Consider the following 23,393-nt stretch of genomic DNA (forward strand, 5'->3'; position numbering starts at 1 on the left):
AAATCGCATTGCGATTTTCATTTCGCGTTGCGATTTTGTCGTTGCGATTTCATTTCGCGTTGCGATTTTGTCGTTGCGATTTTCATTTCGCATTGCGATAGCCATTTCCGCGTTGCGATAGTCATTTTCGTGTTGCGAAAGTAAACTATTCTTCTTCTGCAAATTGAAACTTGAATGGATTGCATTACTTCAACCAAAAGACAAAAACAAAACCAAAAACAAATACTAACAAAAACAGATTGGCAGCAACCGAATGAATTACGAGTATGAAAAATCTTAAACTTACCTCGTTGCGTAGAGTATGAACCTCATTCTGCAACGATGCTACTATCTCACGTAGAGCGGCTACCTCACCGCGTAATGTAGACACCTCAACACGCCATGCACCATCGTCTTTGCGTAAAGTACCGACCTCCTCACGCAAGGCATTGACCTCATCACGTAACTCCCCTAACTCATCCCGTTGAGGTGGAGGTGAGAACAGGAGATAAATGTCGTGACATCTTTGCCGGTCGCCTATCTTGCGGTGATGGTGGAGAAGAGGCTCGATGATGTGAAAGAATAGGTGATGGCTGTCGTTGTGGAGGTGTATAGCCGGGTCGATCAGATGATGGCTCTAGGTGAGGTGATAGCTCTGGGCGAGGTGATGGCTCCCGAAGTGGAGGCTGCTCTCAACCGTTCCATCAAAAAAACGCTTACTAGCTTGCCACCAATCAGTGGCAAGCTCAGCTTCCGTGGGTGTCAGCCTGTAGAGGAGTGTTGGCCTCCTAACAATATAAAAGCTTAAACAAAGTTAAATGTGTACTAGTAATAACTTGTTTATAAACATATGGTAGTATTTATGTTAACTTACATTATTTATTGTCGTATACCGTAGTAAATCTTCCCATTGCAAGGTTCGTTTCCTCTTCCAGGAAATAGCCCTGGGAATATTATTTGAAGTTTTTATTGCATATGTCTTCATGGCGGGAAAGGCCTCAAATATCCAAATCTACAAACAATATAATAACAAACATTAGTAATTGTTAAATAATTACTTATAATTTTGGAAACATTATATAAAAATTCTTACCTTAAAGCCCAAATAAAGCCTGTCAAAGTGTATTTGGAACCATCGCCATGCAAACTTTTTCGATCATCCAAGGCAGACGATAACTTATTCCATGTAGCTTTCCATAAATACGAGCCCCACGGAAACAGGTTCCACGCATTTAGGTCTTCTACCAATTGATTAGATCATTTGGAATAGGTTGTCTGGCCTCTCTGCCTAAAAAGCCAGCATGCAAAAGAATTAGAAGGCATACTCGGACAACGTCGACGTCATCCATCCGAGTAAACCATCTTTATTATTCAAAATCTTGTCAGGTCTTCTACGTGTAGACTCGGCCTCTCCAGCTCAGGGAAAACCCGGGATAGCCATGATGGGCGGGTAATGTGTCTAGTGTACCGACCTAAATCATCGTGTCCGAAGCGTAGACCGGTGATTAAGCAAAACTCCTCCGCCCAAAACACGTATACGCCGGTGGAAAATCAAACCATATCTCTCATCACGACGTTGTATAGTCTCTGGTAGATCTCTAGTCATGGTTTGAAGAAACAGGTGTGTCAACATCGCATCTCCACCGGGATGTTATACTTTCAGCCATGGCCCGAAGCATGTATCCTCAAACATTTTTTCTTTGTGCAGGTGAAAGCTTCGACGCAATTGTTTTGGCCAGGCTGACTTTATTTCTCAAGGTCAATTGAGCCGAATAAAAGTTCTACAAAAACAATAAACATACTAAATTAGATATACCAAAAACTACACTGTGAAGATATACCAAAACAATAATAAACATAATAGTAGTAGTTTATTCTTCAAACTTAAATATGCAACACTGTGAATTTCGTATTTGTCTTTGTTTTTTGGTTGAAGTAATGCAATTCATTCAAGTTTCAATTTGCAGAAGAAGAATAGTTTCTGAAAATGAAAATCGCAACACGAAAATGACTATCGCAACGAGAGAATCGCAACGCGAAACTAAAATCGCGTTGCGATTTGCATTTCGCGTTGCGATTCTTGGTTGATTTAATAAGCAATCTAAGTGAAATGGTTAATCTATTATTGAAATTACCAGTAAACTATCATCAATTTCAATATGAAAAACCTAATAATAATGCAAAAATTTCAAAAGAAAATAATTAAAAAACTAACCCTCGTTGGTTGATTTGGTTGATTTTCCATTTCTGATTGTAAGGGTGGCTCTGAGAGATTTAGATAGACGGATTTCGCCGGAGATGGGGACGGATTTCGTCGGAGATGGGTGAGAGAGTGAGAGATGGAGATGAGACTGAGTTGTGATTTTAGGTTTTAGGTTATGAGTTGCGATTACGGGATATACTGTGGACAGTTCAGTGTTCCAATATATTTATATTCATGTTTGGAATTTAAAAATAAAATACTTGGCCAGGATACTAATGGCGCTTTGAAAATCGCATTGCGATTATGTATTATCGCGTTGCGAAAGTCAGTATCGCGTTGCGAAAGTAAGTATCTCGTTGCGATTTTTTATTATCGCATTGCGATAGTCAGTATCGCATTGCGATTTTCCCAATTCGCGTTGCGATTTACTTATTCGCATTGCGAATTTCCCAATTCGCGTTGCGATTTACTTATTCGCATTGCGAATTGGGAAAATCGCAACGATACTGTAGACCATCGCAACGCGATTTTCAACTATCGCATTGCGAAAATGCAACGCGAATTTGCGATAATGGAGATCGCGTTGCGAATTAGCGATCGCATTGCGATTTTGTTGGTCATTTTGGCAAATCCAAAAAAAGTTGGTTAAAATCGTATATTATATGGGATTTTTGGTCACTGAGGTTATTTTCTCTAATTTTTAATGTTTAATTTTTTTGTTAAAACAATTATTATTAAATATAAATAATTAGTTAATTAACAGTTAACATATTTTACTGACATTATATTTTTATGTATTTAACTAATGATGTGATTTATGTCACGATATCATTTTATGATATGGCACAGTTCACGTCATCTCTCTAGAATAATGGAAATATATCACATCACTTTTAATACATAACATATATCATGTCAATAATTAAGTACATGCGAAAATATCACGTCAGTATTATGTGTTGACAGTTTGTCAGTTAATGATTTCTATTCAACATGTGTTATTTTGACAAAAAATTAAAATGTTGTGCACTAAAATACTCTAAAAAAGAATATGGATCGAAGTAATCATTTGTACAAATATTGTATACTTTACCTATAATTAATATATCATTTTATAATTGTTAATAGTAACAAAAAAACGTCATATAATCTAAGAATTATTTGTATACTTTACCCATATAATTATTACAATCAATAAATAGAGTAAACGTAGAGCTCGCAACCGTAAGTAATGTTACACACCATTTCTTCCTGTTAAAATTTTTATCCGTCAATTCTGAACATTATGTAAATGTGTAAGAAAAAACTAGTGGCTGAAAGAGGCTGATCGAAAAGAGTCTATTTATGGGATTGGAGAAGAAGCCATGGGAATGAAGGACAAGATGACATTAATCATTACCATAGCTGAGAATTACATACATCAATGAGGTAAACGAGAAATGGAGAAACATGAACAAAAACGTTACATATCCAATGATTGAATACAAGTTCAAGCTTATTCTGCATCAGAGTCGGAGTCACTAGCATTGTAACCTGAAGAGGAAACCCAGGAATGATCATTTGAGGAAGCAGTTAACAACCATAACAGCCATTCATAATACTAAATTACAGTCGTAACGTAACCTAACAATCGCATATTACATCCATAGTTTAAAAACACAATTATTTTTACGAAAAAAATCACACCATAACATCGGCAATTTAATCGGGTATTATAGCTGTTTTCAAGGTACCTGGGCGCTTATCGCTGACTTTCCACACGGAAGACCTGTTCCTCGAAGCTTTATCGATCCAAGCACGCCCCTAATTTCAAGCATCTACATGAATCAACTCGATTCCATGAACCAAATTCAATAAGGAAAAAAACTAAACCTTTTGAACATCTTTAGCGACGCCATAGCCATTGCAGTACATCTGTCCGACAAGGATTTGCATGTTGGTATCACCGGCCTTGGCCTCGTTGAGTGCGTCTTGGAACCATCCTTTTACCAACTCGGAAACCACCTGAGCCAGCGGCACCCGGTCCTGGTCATCCATTGTCTTCTGCTTGACTCGCTCTGAGTTGACGCGTACCCCACTCGGCCTCGCCTTTTCGCGGCAAGAAACTCTGTTTCTGGATATGGGTTTTACGTGCTTTGGTCTGTGGAGTTTGTCTGATGGGATTGCTCTCGCAAAGTCTTGGCCTTTCGTCGTGCAAACAACTGATTTTCCCATAAAACAAACACAAGTTCCAAACTACGGATTATGAGAGGAGAAAAGATGGAAGAAATGGCTTTTCCTTTTTTAGCTCTTTTGATTTTGCTTTTTCTTTGATCAAGGAAAAACACAAGTTCTCGGAATAGATGCTAGAAATCGGGATAGATACTTAAAAATATATTTTTAACAAAAATACTTTACAGAAAATTATGAAATTTTAACAAAATAGAGATTATTTTGGATGGCTTAGCCTAACTTATTTTTATGTTGTTTAGTTAGTAGACAAATTTATTAAAATAATACTTTTTTTATTAAAATATTATCTCAAAAGATTTTATTTTCCATAACCACGTTCATTTTGACAATGTAAGATGAAGGTATGTCTTCAGGCTTCTAAAATTTACGTAGTAGGTTATTAGACAGATTTTTCTCTTATCAACGTTTTTTTAATATGAGATGAACATAAATTAGTATTTGTTTAAATACTTATCATTTGATATTAAATGTTCATACTCTTGATATATATATGGTGTTTGAATTCGGGATTTCAAAAAATAACAATAATTCATTAACCATTAGGATTGTTTGGTCCATGCCCATTTTGACGTTACTTGATTTTCAGCCTCCGGTGTCCGGTCTGATTTCAGTTTTCAGTTAGGCAAAGATTTTGTAAACAGATTCAGGAACATGGCAAGTAACGATGAGATGATCAAGGTTGTCGGGGATCCATTTTGTGTCCCTTACACGACGGAAGTTTTCGTGAAACAAAAAATACAATCGCTTTCCAATTCACACTATGACGTTTTGGACACCACCGGAAACACTCTGCTTCGAGTTGACGGCGGCGAAGGGGTATGACGGATCCTGCTGGCTCCCCCATCATCACTCTACGTGAACAGGTCAGCAAGATCTGAAAATTTCAAACACGACATGATTGTACAAGTAGGAACGAGGTTATACTTTGTCCTCATATGCTACTGCTCCTAAATATTTTTACTGTTAAAGAACATATATGAATATACATCTATTTAGACATCTCAATTTTAATTTTTTATTTTATTTTATGTGTTTTAAACGATATTGTAATTCCGTCCTTTTACACGAGAAACATTTTTATGTTTAGTTAATGAACAGTGATGTTATAAGGTAATGGAAAATATCAGAAACCAATATCGTGGAAACAGGAATGGCGAATTCATGAAGGTGAAAGCTCGGATTCGAATCACTTCTCTTCCATGTGAAACGATCAAGTGGTTTTCGTATAAAAAATCTCCATGTTTACTTAGAAGCCGAGACGATCGAGGTGTTTGCCCGAAAGTTCTTTTAAGATTTTATAAGTTTAAGATTTAAGATAATTAGTATTTGGTTGGAAAAATTAAGTTGAACATTGAGACTCATATTTTGGGTCAGTATGGATTTGGACAAACATAAAATATATTAATAGAATACAAAAGTTCAACACGAACCATACCCGTGATTCGTGAATCTCTCTAATCAATATAGTGCACAACATGAATGCTAGATCATTACAATATAGGATTAGATTGAATCACACGTAATAAGACTTGAACTAAAATAAATTTGGATTGAGAATTCTCATTTAACATTTACCGATAATGACATTCGAACATAAGATAATAAAAGTCTTAGGGCCTCAATTGGACGGGTTAGATCGATTTTGTATCGAATTAATTTGAATCGGGTTAAATTCAAGTTTAACGCTTTTAGATTATTTTAATGTAAGTTAATTTCGATTCAGATCATTTCACTTAAATCAAATTCACATTGAAATGGAGAAGTTTACACCAAGTTGGGCAAATAATAATTGAACACCCAATTAAAAATTCCAACTTGAAAAAGAAAATTCTTTAAAACATTTCCACACGTTAACATATTTCATGGTTTAGTCATTCAAACACTCAATTAACAGAACACCTTATTGGACTCTAAACTTCATTTTTTTTTCTTACATAAGCTCTTATGCCTTTTAACTTGTTTTATAAGGGTAAAATAACGACTAAATTAGTTAAACAATTAGAAAATTAAAAAGAATAGAGAAATAGAAATGTCCGAACATTATTTAGGAAAATAGATAATTACAAACGATAATTGATAAAGTTGTCCATAGTTAATAACATTTCTGTCCAAGTTGTTCTCTATTGGTTTTGGAAAAAATCAATGTCGGAGTCGTCCCAAGTTACCGGCAACCTTGTGAGAATCGTGCCATTTACCGACACTTTGATGACATATATTAGTAATGACCATAATGAAAAAATAAAAATTACATGGACCAATCAATGAAATAATCAAAACGTATTACACATCCTCAAACTATGACGCTTATTCTAAATTAGTCTCTTAACTTTTGAGCATTCTAATTTTCTCCCCAAACTATGACTCCATTTCTAAATTAGTTCCTAAACTTTTGAACACTCCAAGTTCATCCTCAAATTATGATCCTCAGTTCTATATTGGTCTCCAAACTTCCGAATATTTCAATTTCACCCTCACTTTCGAATGATTTTGAAGGATATTATTGGAATGTTCAAAAGTTTGGGGACCAAATTAGAATAACAGTCATAGTTTGAGGATGAATTTGAAATGTTTAAAATTTGGGGACTAATTTAGAATAAAAATCATATGTTGAGGATGGAGTTGTAATATTCAAAATTTTAGAGATAATTTAAAATGAGGGTCATAGTTTAAGGATGTGTGGTGCAATTAACTCAATAATTAATCGTGTGCAAAAACATGATAAACAAAATTCCCTTTTGGGGTTCATACTAGCTTGTAATTATGCTTGAGGGGCAACATTATTGTCCATGTGTTCTGAATTCCATCAATTAAAAATTTGGTGCAAACATTCAAAGAATATTCCCAATTTTATTAATAAGAATGAGTCCAGCTTAATGATTTCCTTTTTCCAAATTAAGTTATCAATTTTCTCATATTTTTAAATAAATACAATATATAAGACCATATAATAGTCAAGAATAATCCACTAGGGCTTCACAAGTTGTGGATATTATTATTTGAACCTTAGCCATGTACCCATCAACTGAAAATAACAATAAATTAACATATATTTTTTAATAACAACACGACTATTCTATAAATAATTTCATGTCCCAATCTTTTTGGCATGTGCTTTGTGATATTTGACTACTACTCGTAATATATTATCAAATCAGAGTACTTGTTTTGATATCCATCATTGATCTTATCTGATCTGATTCATTGCCTATCCTGTTATATTTATTATGATTTATTTAATATATTTTTTCAATTTGATCCTCATATTTTATAAAAACTGAAATTTAATCTAATTATCGGTAAATACTAAATTTTGAATTGTTATTACTACTCATTCTTAATATAAATTTTGGACTGGTAATTTTAATTCTCAACATATAAATGTGGATGAATTGTTAATTTTATTTTATACTAATTTTTAAGATTTTATAAAGTATAACGATTATATTCTGATAAACTAAAATAAAAGATTAACTTCGAAACTTGTAATAGAATAATGAGCGCATATGTATCAAATCTATCCCTTTGTAGTTTCCCAATCGGCATGTTCATTTAAGGATATGCATGAGCTTTTGTTGACAAATCAATCAAGTTAATTAATCGATGTCTACATATACCAATGAATAACTATTTCTTTATTATTTTTGCATTAATAAATTATTTTACAAAGTTCATCAAAAACAATACACTAACTTGTACATTTTAAATAGGCTTAACATACCAATTGTGTTTTATTTGATTTGAGAAATATATATTTTCTTTTGGAGCTTGATCTAATTTACTTTTTGAATAAAATCTATGTTCGATCTAATTCAATTTGGTATATATATTGATTTTTATTTGTAAAATAAGAATGTTCATTATAATTTAAGTCCAACTCTAACTCAACTTTCTAATAAGAAAAATAACCCTAGAAAGTTGAATTGAAACCCCGTCAAATCTATATATTCCATGTCCATTCCTAAGCAAGAACTAGAGTGTGCAACATGAAAAAAAACAGGTAAAATAAAAAATCATATCGTTTTTAGAAAAATAATGAAAAGAAAAAGAAATGATTAATCAAACGGTTCAGGAATCTCTCGAGTGCATTTCCATCAAAGCTTGCCTGTAGGGTTCAGTAATGATGACCTGTAGAAGATTCCGAATCATTTTCGTCATTAGCCTTATCACGTGTTTAAAATATACAACACAAGGCAGTACCCATTATTCCCTTCTCTGCAGATTTCTGTTCGCTTGGGAGATTGCATTTATTTTAATAATTTGCTTGCATTACAAATTCTTAATAATTTCATTTTATTTTCTAAATATATAATTTTTATTTTAATCAACTATATCGTATTTATTGTACAAACTAATAATTTTAGTAATAAAAGAATTATTATTATTCTTTAAAATATCAGATTCAAACACTATAAATACCATAAATGTGATTTAATGTTAAATAAATAAAAAGTATATTTAAATAAATATTATTTTATATTTATATTAATTAATAAAATATCAATTGAATTTAGACTCAATAAAAGATACGGCAAGAGTTTTATTGGACAATGAAGCGACATTACATAACAGAAATACCAACAAATCACAGGCAAATGCATTGGAACAGACACGAAGCAAACTGAAAATAGAAACAAAAGGACCCTACCAAACAGGGCCTTACATCCCTGATCTCTTTGTCTTAAGCAAGTTGGAGACCAATAAGGAGCTCCTCTTTTTTATTTATTATATTTATAATAGTCACGGGTGCAACTGATCTGAGAGAGTGAAATGACTAAATTGCCAGGACAAGACCCGGCACTGATTTTCCAACCCTGTTGGAAAAGCTGCTCTCCCAAACGGGAGGACAATGCAGGGAGGTAATCTCGGCCGTCGATGACGACGGTGATGGATTGTAATCGGAAGGTGGAGATTGGGTTGTGTTTCCCAGTAGGGTGACGGTGAGAGAAGTGTTCAAGTACTCCCTCACTTGGGTGATTATCCCATCCGTCACGGTCCAAGCGTGAACCCAGGAGGTTGAACTGCTGTGATCGCAGCCTTCGACGACGACGATAGATCCGAAGGTGGTGAGTGAGAGAGGGTCAAATTCGAAACGGAATGAATCGTCGGAGGAAGCTCCGGTGAGAAGGCGCATCAAAAACTGGTGAGTCGGGGGACCGTGGAACCACCATTCAAGGTCGGTTGCAAGGATTTTGTGAACGGTGTCGACGTCTCGAGTGTTTAAGGCCTCATAGAGGGCAAGAACCACCTCTCGGTTCTTGTTGGATTCGTCCACAACCTTTTCCAGCGAGTTAGCCAGTTCGTGAAGAAGAAGAATGTTCTGGGCTGATATTTCTCGAGAAGAACGGAAAAGGAAAACCAGAGATAACTGTCGAGCAACTTTTGTTTGGATGAATGTGTGTTTATATAGGAAAGATGAAGAGGACATCTACTTGGTTTTGATTCTCTACGCTCGTTTCTCGTCCCGTATTCTACTCTCAGATTTTCGATTATTTAAATTTAAATAATTTCATATTTGTATTATTTTATGTTTAAATTAATTGAGTTTATTGATTTGATTTTTATAAGTCGGATCATTATGAATTTGAATTGAATATAACTTCAGTAATTTCGTGTGAGACATTTTAGATTACTTATTTGTGTTATTTTTAAGTTTAACTTATCTTAAAATCAATATCAAATTAAATTTGAGTTAATTGAGATTCAAGTTTAATATTATTAATTGAATTATTATAGGATACATTATTAATGAAAATATTTAATAAATAAAGAGTATTAGAATATTATTAAAAATTTAAAATTTTAAATATATTTTAAAAGATAGTTATATTTGGATAAATTTCAATTGTAGCACCCAAGAAGTAGAAGACTGCTACAAAGGTACAAAGTAAATGGGATCATCAACAAAAATTTTAGGTAATACCTCATGCTATACAAAGCTTATTATTTACAACGTCCGAGTTGTTAACCTTCACCCTAACAACCTGCTTTATAGCCTTCACGGTCCGAAATCTTATGCTAAATATGTGAAAAATCATCTCTTTTCAAACATAATATATATGAGCACACCAAACAAATTTTAAAATGAGAACCAACAAGGACTTCCCGATCAAACAAGAAGCAGCCCAAGCAAGCTCCTTTTCCCAATCTGTAACATCTCTTCTCAAACCACAAAATCTCAAAACCTTCCCTTAAACGCAACACGAAAATGGACAGTTGAAAAGCAAATGATCTCTAGTCTCTAAAGTAACACTACATATCACACAATTAGGATCAATCAAAATATTCATTCTCAAAAGCCTATCTCTCGTGTTAAGTCGGTCAAAAAGGACTAACCATGCAATGATCGAATGCCTAGGAACCTGTAAAGGGAGGCTCCCTTCTCCTTATCTCACCCCTCAACCAAATAGTGTTAATCTGTTGCACTCACAAAACTGAAGTGAAAATAGGAGCGACTTCCTCTCTCATTTTGAAAATCTTCCTGAAGCTCCAATTAACATTGCTGCTACAATTGAAAGATAGTTATTGTTATTTGAACAATGTTCATTTTTTAAATATCAAATAATAACTCTTATTAATGTTACATGATATAAATTATATTGGGTTGATATTTTGAGTTAAGAAGGACATTTGCACGTTATTAATATCATCTCTTAAATTATTTAATAAAATATTTTTAAAAGAATTATTTATAAAAACAACACTCGTTTTAAGATTTGATATATCACATAAGTGAAGGGCACAACCAATCAATAACACTTTCGAAAGACATATTTGATTGAACGTATTTTTTCTTTGCGTGGCACAACATATCGTAAGTATAAATATTAAGTTCATATTAATTGAAAGATATGATTGATATAGCGTGTTTTCGTAACCACCACCATCTTATTGAAGACAATATATATAAATTGAAAAAAAAAATTGATGTCCATGTCCATCACACTGTAACATCAATTCGTTCATTAAAAATTAAAATTAAAATATTAAGAAGTCGCACTACATCAATAACGTCTTTTAATTAATTTTTTTGGCTAATACAGATAATCTAAAAATTAACTGGACTCGGTGGAATCCGTCTGCAGAACAGCAAGCATATCTTCAGGCGGATGTGTGAAGTGTGTGATTCCCATATCAGCAAGGCTACCAGGACATTAATAACAACATTTTGTTCATGACGTATATGTCGGATTACCGTCTTCCAATCTCGATCTCAAAGTTTATAGATGGCATCAATCAATGCGCTTCCTAGAAGAGCCTCGTTTCATATTTTTGTAACCTTAAGATTATCCGTTTCCACTTCAACCTGTCGGAATCCTAGCCTTCAAGCATGTATCAAAATGTCATGAACCGCCCATAGTTCGGCAATAAGAACAGAACATATGTTGAAAAGTCAACAATTGCATGCCATTTTCGGTGCACAAGCAATTTCGGTGCAAGTGGGAGCAATTAGTTGGAAAATTATTGATTTTTTGGAAATGGTACAATCTCACATTTAGTCATTGTCCTTTAGGGTATTTTCAAGATTAGTCTTTAATCTTCAACTATAAATACCCTAGCTCATTTAGCTTCAAAATCATCCCAAAACATTATAGCTTTCTTCCAATACTAGAGAATTTAGAGAGTTTCTTAAGAGTTGTTTTTTCATTTTTATAAAGAGAGAATTATCATTGTTTTCTCCTTGGTAGATCGAGAGAAGTTATAATTCTTATTTTCTCAAAGTTAAATTCTTCTACTGTTGCCCGTGGTTTTTAACCTATTTTATTTAGGAGTTTTTCACGTAAATTCTGTGTCTCTTTTATCTTCATTTTTATTTTCTCAAATTATCAGTTGCGATTTTGCTCTATCCGATAGCCGTCTTCTGCAATAATTGGTATCATAGCCAGATTTGAGTGTGTAATATCTGCTTATTGTCTTTGTGGTTGCCACCAAAATGTGGATCCTCCAACATAAGAAAGTATGAAGGTATTACCCATTCTTTGAAGGTTCCAGAGAACTATTCACGATAGTGAAATAGTGCGAGCTATCCGAAATAGAAGCTATGGCAACGAAATTTGATATTGAAAAATTCAATGGGAGAAAATTTTCATTGTGGAAATTGAAGATGAATGTCATCCTGAGAAAAGACGGTTGTCTAGAAGCTATCAGTGAAAGACCGGTGGATTTCACAGATGACAACAAATGGATCGAAATAGACGGGAATGTTATGACAAACTTTCATCTAGCATTAACATATAAAGTATTGTCAAGCATCGAGGAGAAGAAGACAACTAAGGAGATATGAGATCATCTCACCAAACTGTACGAGGCCACATCACTGCACAATAAAATTTTCCTTAAGAGGAAATTGTACACTCTCCGGATAACAGAATCTACTTCAGTGACGGAGCACTTAAACACGCTGAACACTTTATTTTCTCAGCTTACATCCCTAAGATGTACAATAGGAGAATAAGAGCGTGCTGAACTTCTACTTCAAAGTCTACCTGATTCGTATGATCAGCTCATCATCAACTTGACAAACAGTAATGTCACCAGTCTAGTCTTCGATGATGTTGTAGCTGCTGTTCTACAAGAAGAAAATCGGCGCAAGAACAAGGAAGACAAACAAGTAAATCTGCAACAAGCATAAGCGTCGACAACGATGAGAGAAAGATCAACAAAACGTGACCAAAGCAGCAGTCACAAACATGGTAGATCGAAGTCGAGGAGCAAGAAGAATTTAAAGTGTTACAACTGTGGAAAGAATGGTCACTTGAAGACAGATTGTTGGAGTCTAAATAAAAACTCCAATCCACAAGGTAATACCGCAAACACTTCAGATGATGGAAATGCTCTATGCTGTGAAGCGTCAACCACCGTGGAAGGAAGAAAAAGATTTGCAGATATATGACTCATTGATTCAGGAGCAACATATCACATGACCTCAAGAAGAGAATGATTCCATCATTATGAACCTGTCTCAGGAGGATCTGTGTATAGTTGCAATGATCATGCCTTAGAGATCGTTGGCGTGGGAACCATCAAATTGAAGATGTATGATGGAACAATCAAAGTTGTTCGAGATGTGCGACACGTGAAAGTCCTGAAGAAAATTAATTATCCTACGGATTGTTGGATAATAATGCAAGCAATATTAAAATACGGAAATGAATCATGAAGGTGTTCCGTGGAGCGCTTGTGGTGATGAAAGGTGAAAAGATAGCTGCAAACTTATACATACGGAAATTAATTTTCGGTTGTCTTTTTTAGCAAAAGTTATAAATTTAAAATTTAATTTATTTATTCGATTCTAATTATTTACCTTTGATTATTTTTCAAGTAAATAGTTGTACTAACGTTTTTTAATGATTTCAGATTTTTCAAAATTGTCATCTCTAGCTCTATACCCGAGCTCCGAACCCTTTTAAGTGGGGGTGAAAGCGACGTCTTCGTGTGAATTTTTTCACCGTATGGGCCTAGCAAGTAACCTTCGGGATTCATATACCCTTATGCATTCGTGTGAATTTATTCTCCGCATGGGCATAAGGGAATGTGTTCTCTCGAGTTTAACTTAGTCCACACAAGCCTGTGATGGGTTTAGGACTAAGGGTCTGGCAAGCCCAAGGGGGGCACCGACAAGGAGAACTCGAGTACCGTTTTTTAGAACCTAAACCGGAAGAGTACAGGGAATTAGAGTCCACCCCAAAACTTCATTCCAAACCCTAGGCTGTTTTGTTTTATGCTTTATTTTCTGTTCAAAGCATGCGAACTAGACAAATATGCGGTTAGGATTTGTTTGAAATTAGCATGCGAGATAGAAATCATGTCTGGGTAGGAATATTAAGCATTTTTGAGTAGATATCATGTGTGGTATGACTTTTATTTTTCATGATTATTTTTTATTATTTTTATCTCACTAACTCTTTTTTTCTCTTTCATTTTATTTTCATCACTTGCATCATTTAAAAGAGGTGTTTATCCACAAAAAACGTGTTTGCTAAACATGAATAATCTGCATTAATGGACAAAGGGGTTGTAATACAAGAGATGAAAATGCAGAGGACAGTCTACAAGGAGACTATGTGTCACATTTAATCCAGAAGACGTGGTGCCCGCAATTGAAGAGTATATCACTATACTGCATTATAAAGGACTCAATGAACCGGGTCTACATCAAGAACAATGAAATTCTAACTTTGAAGAACTGGCTGGCAGAAGTTGCAGGGGGAAGATGAAGACCACCGATCTTAGGAGTCACTTCAAAGACGACAATGGCAAAATGATAACTGAAATTGGAGACCATTGCTGACGAATTCAAGAAATAGACAAATGGACTTCACATAGTTCCTATCAATTAAGGGCTCCAATAACGTATTCGTTGGGAACATGCTCAACGAAAGATAAATGCCGGAGATGCAGTCTTTCGAGACTTTTTTTGGGGCAAACAACTCGTCATTTGCACGGTTCATCCAGAGAAGCCAGAGCGGTTCGACAAGTTATTCAACCGATGACGGATGAAGGTGGAAGATTAGTCAACATGTCAGAAGCTGTCAGAATATTTTTTGTCTCTTTAAAGATAAAATACTTTTTGTCCCCAATAAGGATTATTTCTAATAACAGACATATTTTTGGATCAATGCCTCGGACATTTCATGCATCATGCATTTAGACATTTGACATTTTGTTATTTTCCTTGCATTCACATTAACTAACATATACATGTCTCATCAAAAGGAACACATAATGGATACACCACCTCAAGCATTGGACACACCCCATCTGCATAACATCCGCCTGAAAAAGAAGAAGATGGAAGCAAGAATGGAGAAAATCGAGGAGAACATGGCAAAATTACAGAAAGAACTTGAAGACAAGATAAACTAGAGTAGTCTGAGTACTCTGAATGCAATCATGAAAAACCAAGAGTCATTGGTTGATCAGATCGTTGCCAAGTTAGTTGGCCTACAATATACCAGTGCGCCTGGGGCAGGTTCACCGGAAGGGGTAACTATACAACCTACCCTGCAAGTGGTTATCTCACTTGAAATTTTACCAAAACTTCGAGGGGACTCATCTGTTGCAAAAACGAAGCCCTCGTCCTCTGTATTTAACCCTAAGAACAATCTGAGTTATTACCATGTATCAGATTTGGACGAAGAGGACAAAGCGAGGAAGATTGAGGAAAAAATCAAACAATTGGAGGGCCAAATGAAAGTAGTCAAAGGAGACCATGACTACCATGAAATCGATGTGGCAGAACTCAGTCTAGTCCCAGACTTGGTTCTTCCTCCGAAATTTAAGTCCCCGAAATTCGAGAAGTTTGACGGGAACAGTTGTCAATCCGCTCACATCATCATGTTCTGCCGAAAGATGACAGGATATGGAGGAAACGACCAACTCTTGATTCACTGCTTCCAGGAGAGTCTGTCGGGCTCAGCCATTCGGTGGTACAACCAGCTAAGTCGATCAAATATCAAGACCTGGAAGGACCTGGCCAAGACATTTCTGGAACAATACAAGCATATTAATGACATAAGGCCAGATCGAGTTATGTTACAAAGCATGGAAAAGAAGCATAACGAGAGTTTCAAGCAGTACGCATAAAAATGGAGGGATTTGGATGTGCAAGTTCATCCACCGTTGGATAAAAAGGAAACCCGAAAGCTCTTCGTACAGACCCTGAAGACTCCATACTTCGGGCACCTGGTTGCGTTCACATCAAGAAGTTTTTCAGACTTGGTTATGGCCGGGGAAATGATTGAGTCGGCCATAAAGCAAGGCAAAATTAAGGATGTGGAGGCCAGTAGGAAACCTCCTATGCGAGAGCAGGATGGAGAGATTAACAACATCAACCATGCCAGTACGATCTCCAAACCAAAATCAACTGTAGCTGTATCGTCAGGTACTTCTAAACAAGATTCCAGAGAACCATTGAGGGAAAGGGAACATTTTGACCCTATTTTCATGACCTACAAAGAGCTTTACCATCAACTTCTTGACACCCATGTAGTGTCACCATACCCGGTAGAACCCATGAAGCCCCCATACCCCAAGTGGTATGATGAGAGTGCACATTGTGAATATCACGGTGGTGTCCCAGGGCACACTATTGAGAACTGTTACGCATTCAAGAGAGTCATACAAAAGATGCGTAACCAGAACTAGATCGACTTCAACAACTTGGGGGCATCCAAGTAAGGAAGATCGTTTCATCATTTGAGGCATTCTGTTTGAACTTTTTTTTTCTTTTTCTTTTCTACTTTTTCAAGTTTTTGTAAGAACATTTGAATAAATTTATGTTACTTTAATGATGACGAGCAATGAATCACATTTGCAAACTTGCAATTCTTTGAATATCATTTGAATTAAGAAACTCTGTGAATGGTTCAAAGTTACGGATCTTTGACAAAGTAACATGTTTTAAAACAAGGACCTTGACCTTACCCAGAATATACCCTCAAACACCGTACCCTGCTCTTACAATTAACCAATACAACCTTTTCCTTTCATAAGGTGCGGACAACATGGGGCATCATTTGCAATTACTATGTTTTTTATTTAAGACGTTCAATGACGATGATGATCTTTACAAATGAAATAGTCGAGTAAGTGGATCTAGTTTAGGTCAGTTGCTTGAAAATTAAACTCTAAAGATGAAATTTTTGACTTTCAACAACACCTAGACTATAACAGGTTCTTCTTGACAATCTTAAGAAATTAAATACGCAAAGCTGAGCTATTCCACTAAGGCAATTGGTTATAGAGGTAACTTGAAAGCCCTGGCCTTATGAATAGGTTACGTTCAAACCATGACATTGCTCGAACACTTGGTAATTCGATGTTTGCTCCATTGCTATTGTACGGTCGAAGACTTTATGATGAGATGAACCCTTCAATGAACTTGATAAAACTGATTATAATGTTAAGTTGTCCCTCTAAAGCAATTGGTTAAACGCCCCGACTTTATGGATTCAGCTAGCCAGATAACGGAAAATTAAATCAAATTTATCTAAGCAAGAAATTTTCGGTAATAATGGGCTAAGGGAGTTAAGGAACACCTGTTATAGTCAACTACACACGAGCACTCAAGAATTTCATTTTTAGACCGATATTTTTTGCACTGCCTTTGTTAGAGGAGCCTACAAAGCTTGAACAAATAGAAGATTTCAGAGGACCGAAATAAAAGGGCTAGTAATTTATCATGCTAGTTGCGTCATTTTGTCCGTACCCAATTGAAAAGCCAAGGTATATTGCGATATTTAAAAAAATAACATTTTGGGTTACCAAAACCTTATAAAGGAGGCTAACCTAAAGCCAACTCATCCATTTGAACATTTGTCAAAGAGCTGTAACTCTGAAAGCATTAAAAGAGCTCTTGATTCCTTTGATATTCTTTGAACTCACGTTTACAATTTGATTCAATTGTGAATAATATTTTACAACATTTTTATCATTTTCTCTCCTGAAACAAGAAAAAGGAGAAAAACACTTTCAAACAGAACAGTCTCAGATATGAAGGGTCTGTAAAGCCAAAGCTTGAAAAGAGAATGGGGCACGATCGATTCCAAGGACCATATTGGCAGACGAAGCACGAGACTCCGTCTAAGAGATAACACATAATACATTCATGTTGCATGCATCTTAGACATTATTAGGTGCATCACATTCATCATTTTAGCATACATGATTTTTGCAGCTTTTAGTGTCAAGTTTCGACTTTAGGAGGAAGGATACTCAATTCGTTAACGCCTTTAAAGATCGATGGTGGTTGCTTAACTCAATAGCGAGAAGCTACCCCTCAACTAACTCGGCAGATTGCAAGATTGACAATCAACTTCATATGAGTTCGAGAACTTATTTGGAAGAAATTCATTTCGGCTAAGCTCAACAACAAGTAGCAGGTTTCTAGTTAACACTTTCAAGCCAGATTTCAATTCCACGATGGAAGATATCTGGTGGACAGAATTTATCAGTGGACTTTCCCGTGAAGAGGAGTCATCCCAAAAATCATATTACTTGGTTCAGATCCACTCAGAGGAACCACCTGAAGAACTATGACCGGCTTAGACCTGTGAAGGGGAGCCATTTTTTACAACATTTACAGCATAACTCAGAGCTAGAAGGGTTATCTGCCAACAAAGACATTCGAGTTCGACTACGCTCAGCTCTAAGGTCATTTGCAGTATAGCTTAAGTCGAGAAGGGCTATATGCCATCCAAAAGGCCTTCAAGTTCGATTACACTCAGCTTCGAGGGCATATCATTTACAGTATAACTCAAGGCTAGAAGGGTTATTTGTCACCAAAGACCTTCGAGTTCGACTACGCTCAGCTCCAAGGCATATCATTTGCAGCACAACTTAAGTCTAGAAGGGTTGTCTGTCAACAAAGACCCCCGAGTTCGATTACACTCAGCTTCGAAGGCACATCATTTACAGCATAACTTAAGTCGAGAAGGGTTATCTGCCAACCAAAGACCTTCGAGTTCGACTACGCTCAGCTCCAAGGCATATCATTTGCAGCATAGCTTAAGTCGAGAAGGGCTATCTGCCAAAAACCCCCGAGTTCGATTACACTCAGCTTCGAGGGCATATCATTTACAGCATAACTCAAGGCTATAAGGGTTATTTGTTACCAAAGACCTTCGAGTTCGACTACGCTCAGCTCCAAGGCATATCATTTGCAGCACAACTTAAGTCTAGAAGGGTTGTCTGTCAACAAAGACCCCCGAGTTCGATTACACTCAGCTTAGAGGGCATATTATTTACAGTATAACTCAAGGCTAGAAGGGTTATCTGTCACCAAATACCTTCGAGTTCGACTATGTTCAGCTTCGAGGGCATATCATTTGCGGTATAGCTCAAGGCTAGAAGGACTATCTTCCAAAGACCTTCGAGTTTGACTACGCTCAGCTCTAAGGCACATCATTTACAACATAGCTCAAGGCAAGAAGGGCTATCTATCAATAAATTTTTCGAGTTCAACTCCATTCAGCTCGATGACACATCACACTACTGTCCTGTTGCAATCAAGGTTTTCAAGTTGAGAAGAAGACTCGGGTTAACCGTACCTCAGTAACAAGAAAAACGTTTCTCGGCAGCATAGCTTAAGTCGATAAAAGCTATTTGTCAACGAAGACCTTTTGAGTTCGATTTCATTCAGCTCGAGGGCTTATCAACCACATGGTAGAGTCAAGGAACTACTTTCCAATCAAATTTTCCAACCAATATCTTTAAATCGAGAAGAAGACCGAGGTGAACTGCAATTTGAAGTCATATCCTGATTCCGAACTACGACTTCAATTCTGTATCATTTCAAGGTGGACTCGACTTCGCGACGGAGGAGCCATCTGCAACTCGACTTGACAGGGAGTTATTCTTCAACCCCACCGGACGAAAATTTGTTTTTTTTTTATCTTTGTCCTATTTTTTGTTCCACGAAAAAGGACAAAGAGGGGCAGCTGTAGACCCATATTTTCGTCCACTCGGGCCCAATAATAAAACAACTATCCAACAACTTCATTCTCCCCTTCAGTCGCACGTCTCTCGTCTCCATTCCCGGATTTCTTGACAACGTTTATCACCAACAACAAACTTAGTGTTTTATTAGGATTTAAATACCCAAAAATAGGGTTTTATAAACCCTATAAATTATATATAATTGAACACATAAAGGGGGAGGAGATCAGACGATTACTAGGCAAAAAATCCTACGAAATACATACTACAAAGTTGCGGTGAAATACTGGAGAAAAGAAGCTTTTTTCGAATAACTCAAACCGTACGAGTAGAGGAACCAAACCAAAAAGAGAGATATCATCAAGCCATCAAAAACCCATTAAAAAAATACAAAAAGAAGAAACGACCTCACCTTTACCTTCAAAACGACAATTGATTCATCTACCGAAGGAAATAAACTCCATTATCGAGTGAAGATAACCCCTTTTTCATTTAAATACGAGTTTAAGATCGGATTGATAGCCTTTTTTTAGAGTTTGAGGGGTTCATTTTGACCCCTGATTTTGCCTCTCAAATGAAAAAAATGAGTAATGAAGGGGATGAGAGAGCACTGCTGAAGCATTTCACGTGGGAGGGGTGTTATCCCAAACTTTTTGGTTTAAGTGAGAAATAGGTCATCCAAGAGTTACATATTTTTATATTTGTCTATAATCTTTACCTTATTTTAATTGTTCACATGTATATTGATTGTTCCTCTGTATTTTCAATTCATTCAATTTAGTCCTCATTTATACTTTTTATATTTTGCGAATTAACTCTCTCATTTTGTTTTTTTGCAGTTCGTTTTAGCGTTAATTTAAGTCTACAAAGTCCAATTTATTTCAATTTGGTCCTTTTAATTTTTAACTGTTCATTTTTTTATTTATTTATTATTATTATTTAATCTTTTTTTAATTTTATATATACATATTTTTTTGTGTTTTGTTACGTTTTCTTTTTCTTTTTCTTTCTTTTTTCCCCTTATTTTTATTTATTCTTTATTTTTTCTTTTGATTTATTTTTTTATTATTCTTTTATTCTTTTAATTTTTACTTTTACATTTTGTCCTTTATTTTGATTTATGTAATATATTTTTATTTTATTTTCCCTTTTGATTTATTTTTTTTATTTTTTTTATTTTTTTAATATTTATTATTATTATTATTATTCTAACATTTTCAACTTTTTAGAGAAATTCCAACCAATCAAAGGTAAGTAATTTGAATCGAACGTTTTAAATTTAAATTTTAATTCTTAATTTTCTCAATTAAAGACAACCGATAAATTAATTGGTACCGAAAAGGCGGTTCAAGGGTGCTAATCCTTCATTAACCGTAACCGACTCCCGAACCCGACACGTTTCTGGTAAAACGCATATCAGGTAAGATAGTGTCCTATTTACCTAAATTTTTTTAAAGTGATCGGTGGTGACTCCCAATTCATTTAATCCAAGTCGAAGCCTAATAATCGAAAGACGGTTCTGACAACTTGGCGACTCCACTGGGGACAGGTAAGTGAGTCAAGCCGAAATTAATTTTTGGTTGTCTTTTTAGCGAAAGTTATAAATTTTAATTTATTTATTCGGTTCTAATTATTTACCTTTGATTATTTTTCAAGTAAATAGTTGTACTGACGTTTTTTAATGATTTCAGATTTTTTAAAATTGTCCTTTCTAGCTCTATACCCGAGCTCTGAACCCTTTTAAGTGGGGGTGAAAGCGACACCTTTGTGTGAATTTATTCACCGTAGGGGCCTAGCAAGTAACCTTTGGGATTCATATACCTTATGTCTTCATGTGAATTTATTCTCCGTATGGGCATAAGGGAATGTTTCCTCTCGAGTTTAACATAGTCCACATAAGCTTGTAATAGGCTTAGGACTAAGGGTCTGGCAAGCCCAAGAGGGCACCAGCAAGGAGAACTCGAGTACCTTTTTTAGAACCTAAATTGGGAGATTACAAGGAATTAGAGCCCACTCCAAAACCTCATTCCAAACCTTAGACTATTTTGTTTCCTACTTTACTTTCTGTTCAAAGCATGCGAACTAGACAAATATGCGGTTAGGATTTGTTTGAAATTAGCATGCGGGATAGAGATCATGTCCGGGTAGAAATAATAAGCATGTGGGGTAGATATCATATTGGGTAGGATTTTTTATTTTTTTTATTTTGATTTATCTCACTAACTCTTTTCATTCTCTTTCATTTTATTTTCATCACTTGCATCATTTAAAAGAGGTGTTGATCCACCAAAAACGTGTTTGTTAAACATGAATAAATTGAAGAGTGTATCACTATGCTATATTATAAAGCACTTAGAATGAATCGGGTCTACATCAAGCACAATGAAAGTCTATCTTTGAAGAACTGACTGGCAGGGGTTGTAGGGGCAAGATGAAGGTTACTGATCTTGGGAGTCCCTTCAAAGACAATAATGGCAAAACGATAGTTGAAATTGGAGACCATTGCTGACGAATTTAAGAAACAGACAAATGAACTTCACATAGTTCCTATCAATTGAGGACTCCAATGACATATTCGTTGGGAACAGGTTCGACAAAATATAAATGCCAGAGATGCAGTCATTCGGGACTTCTTGGTCTAGTACAAAAAGAAACTTAACATTCGCACGGTTCATCCAGAGAAGCCAGAGCGGTTCGACAAGTTATTCAAATGGTGACGAACGAAGATAGAAGACTAGTCAACATGTCAGAAACTGTCAGGATATTTTTGTCTCTTAAAAGATAAAACAATTTTGTCCCCAATAAGGATTATTTCTAATAACAAACACATTTTTGGATAAATGCCTCGAACATTGCATTCATCATGCATTCCAACATATTTCAATTTTTTTTATTACATTCACATGTCTCATAAAAAATGAGAACATTTCGATCCTATGACATATAAGGAGTTTTACCAATAGTTGTTTGACGTACATGTGGTGTCACTATATCCAGAGAAATCCATGAAGCCCCCATACCCCAGGTAGTATGATGCGAACGCTCATTGCGAATATCATAGCAGTGTCCTAGGGCGCACTATCGAGAACTACTCCACATTCAAGAGAATCGTACAGAAAATACATAACAAGAATTGGATCGACTTCTACAAATCGGGGGCATCCAAGTGAGGCAGATCATTTCATCATTTGAGACATTCTGTTTGAATTTGTTTTTTCATTTTTTCTCAAGTTTTTGTAAGGACTTTTAAACAAATTTATGTTACTTTAAAGATGTTAAGCAATGAATCACATTTGCAAACTTGCAATTCTTTGAATATCATCTGAATTAAGAAACTCTGTAAATGGTTCAAAGTTACAGATCTTTGACGAAGTAACATGATTTAAAACAAGAACTTTGGCCTTATCCAGAATATACACTCAAACACCGTACCATTCTCTTGCATTTAGCCAATGTAACATTTTCCTTTCATAAGGTGCGAACAACATGGGACATCATTTGCATATGAAAATTACTATACTTTTTGTTTAAGACGTTCAATGAT

At 35.5% G+C, this 23,393-nt stretch overlaps 2 protein-coding genes and 1 pseudogene across 2 annotated transcripts; 1 reads left to right on the forward strand and 2 right to left on the reverse strand.

Moving 5' to 3' along the window:
* Window positions 1–3,677: 3,677 nt before the first annotated feature.
* LOC120217454 lies at window positions 3,678–4,412 on the reverse strand. Its single transcript, XM_039214542.1, has 3 exons — window positions 4,055–4,412; window positions 3,916–3,985; window positions 3,678–3,715 (listed from the first exon to the last, which is right to left on the reverse strand). The coding sequence occupies exons 1-3, from the start codon at window positions 4,394–4,396 to the stop codon at window positions 3,678–3,680; spliced, it is 450 nt and encodes a 149-aa protein (XP_039070473.1). The 5' UTR covers window positions 4,397–4,412.
* A 653-nt stretch (window positions 4,413–5,065) lies between these two features.
* Window positions 5,066–5,705, forward strand: LOC120217332 (annotated as a pseudogene).
* Window positions 5,706–9,021: 3,316 nt separating this feature from the next.
* LOC120217462 (wound-induced protein 1-like) lies at window positions 9,022–9,771 on the reverse strand. Its single transcript, XM_039214550.1, has one exon. The coding sequence runs from the start codon at window positions 9,543–9,545 to the stop codon at window positions 9,186–9,188; it is 360 nt and encodes a 119-aa protein (XP_039070481.1). The 5' UTR covers window positions 9,546–9,771; the 3' UTR covers window positions 9,022–9,185.
* Between the last annotated feature and the right edge of the window lie 13,622 nt (window positions 9,772–23,393).

The sequence above is a fragment of the Hibiscus syriacus genome, unplaced genomic scaffold (assembly GCF_006381635.1).
Source record: "Hibiscus syriacus cultivar Baekdansim isolate YM2019G1 unplaced genomic scaffold, ASM638163v2 tig00110187_pilon, whole genome shotgun sequence".
NCBI classification, from domain to species: Eukaryota; Viridiplantae; Streptophyta; class Magnoliopsida; order Malvales; family Malvaceae; genus Hibiscus; species Hibiscus syriacus.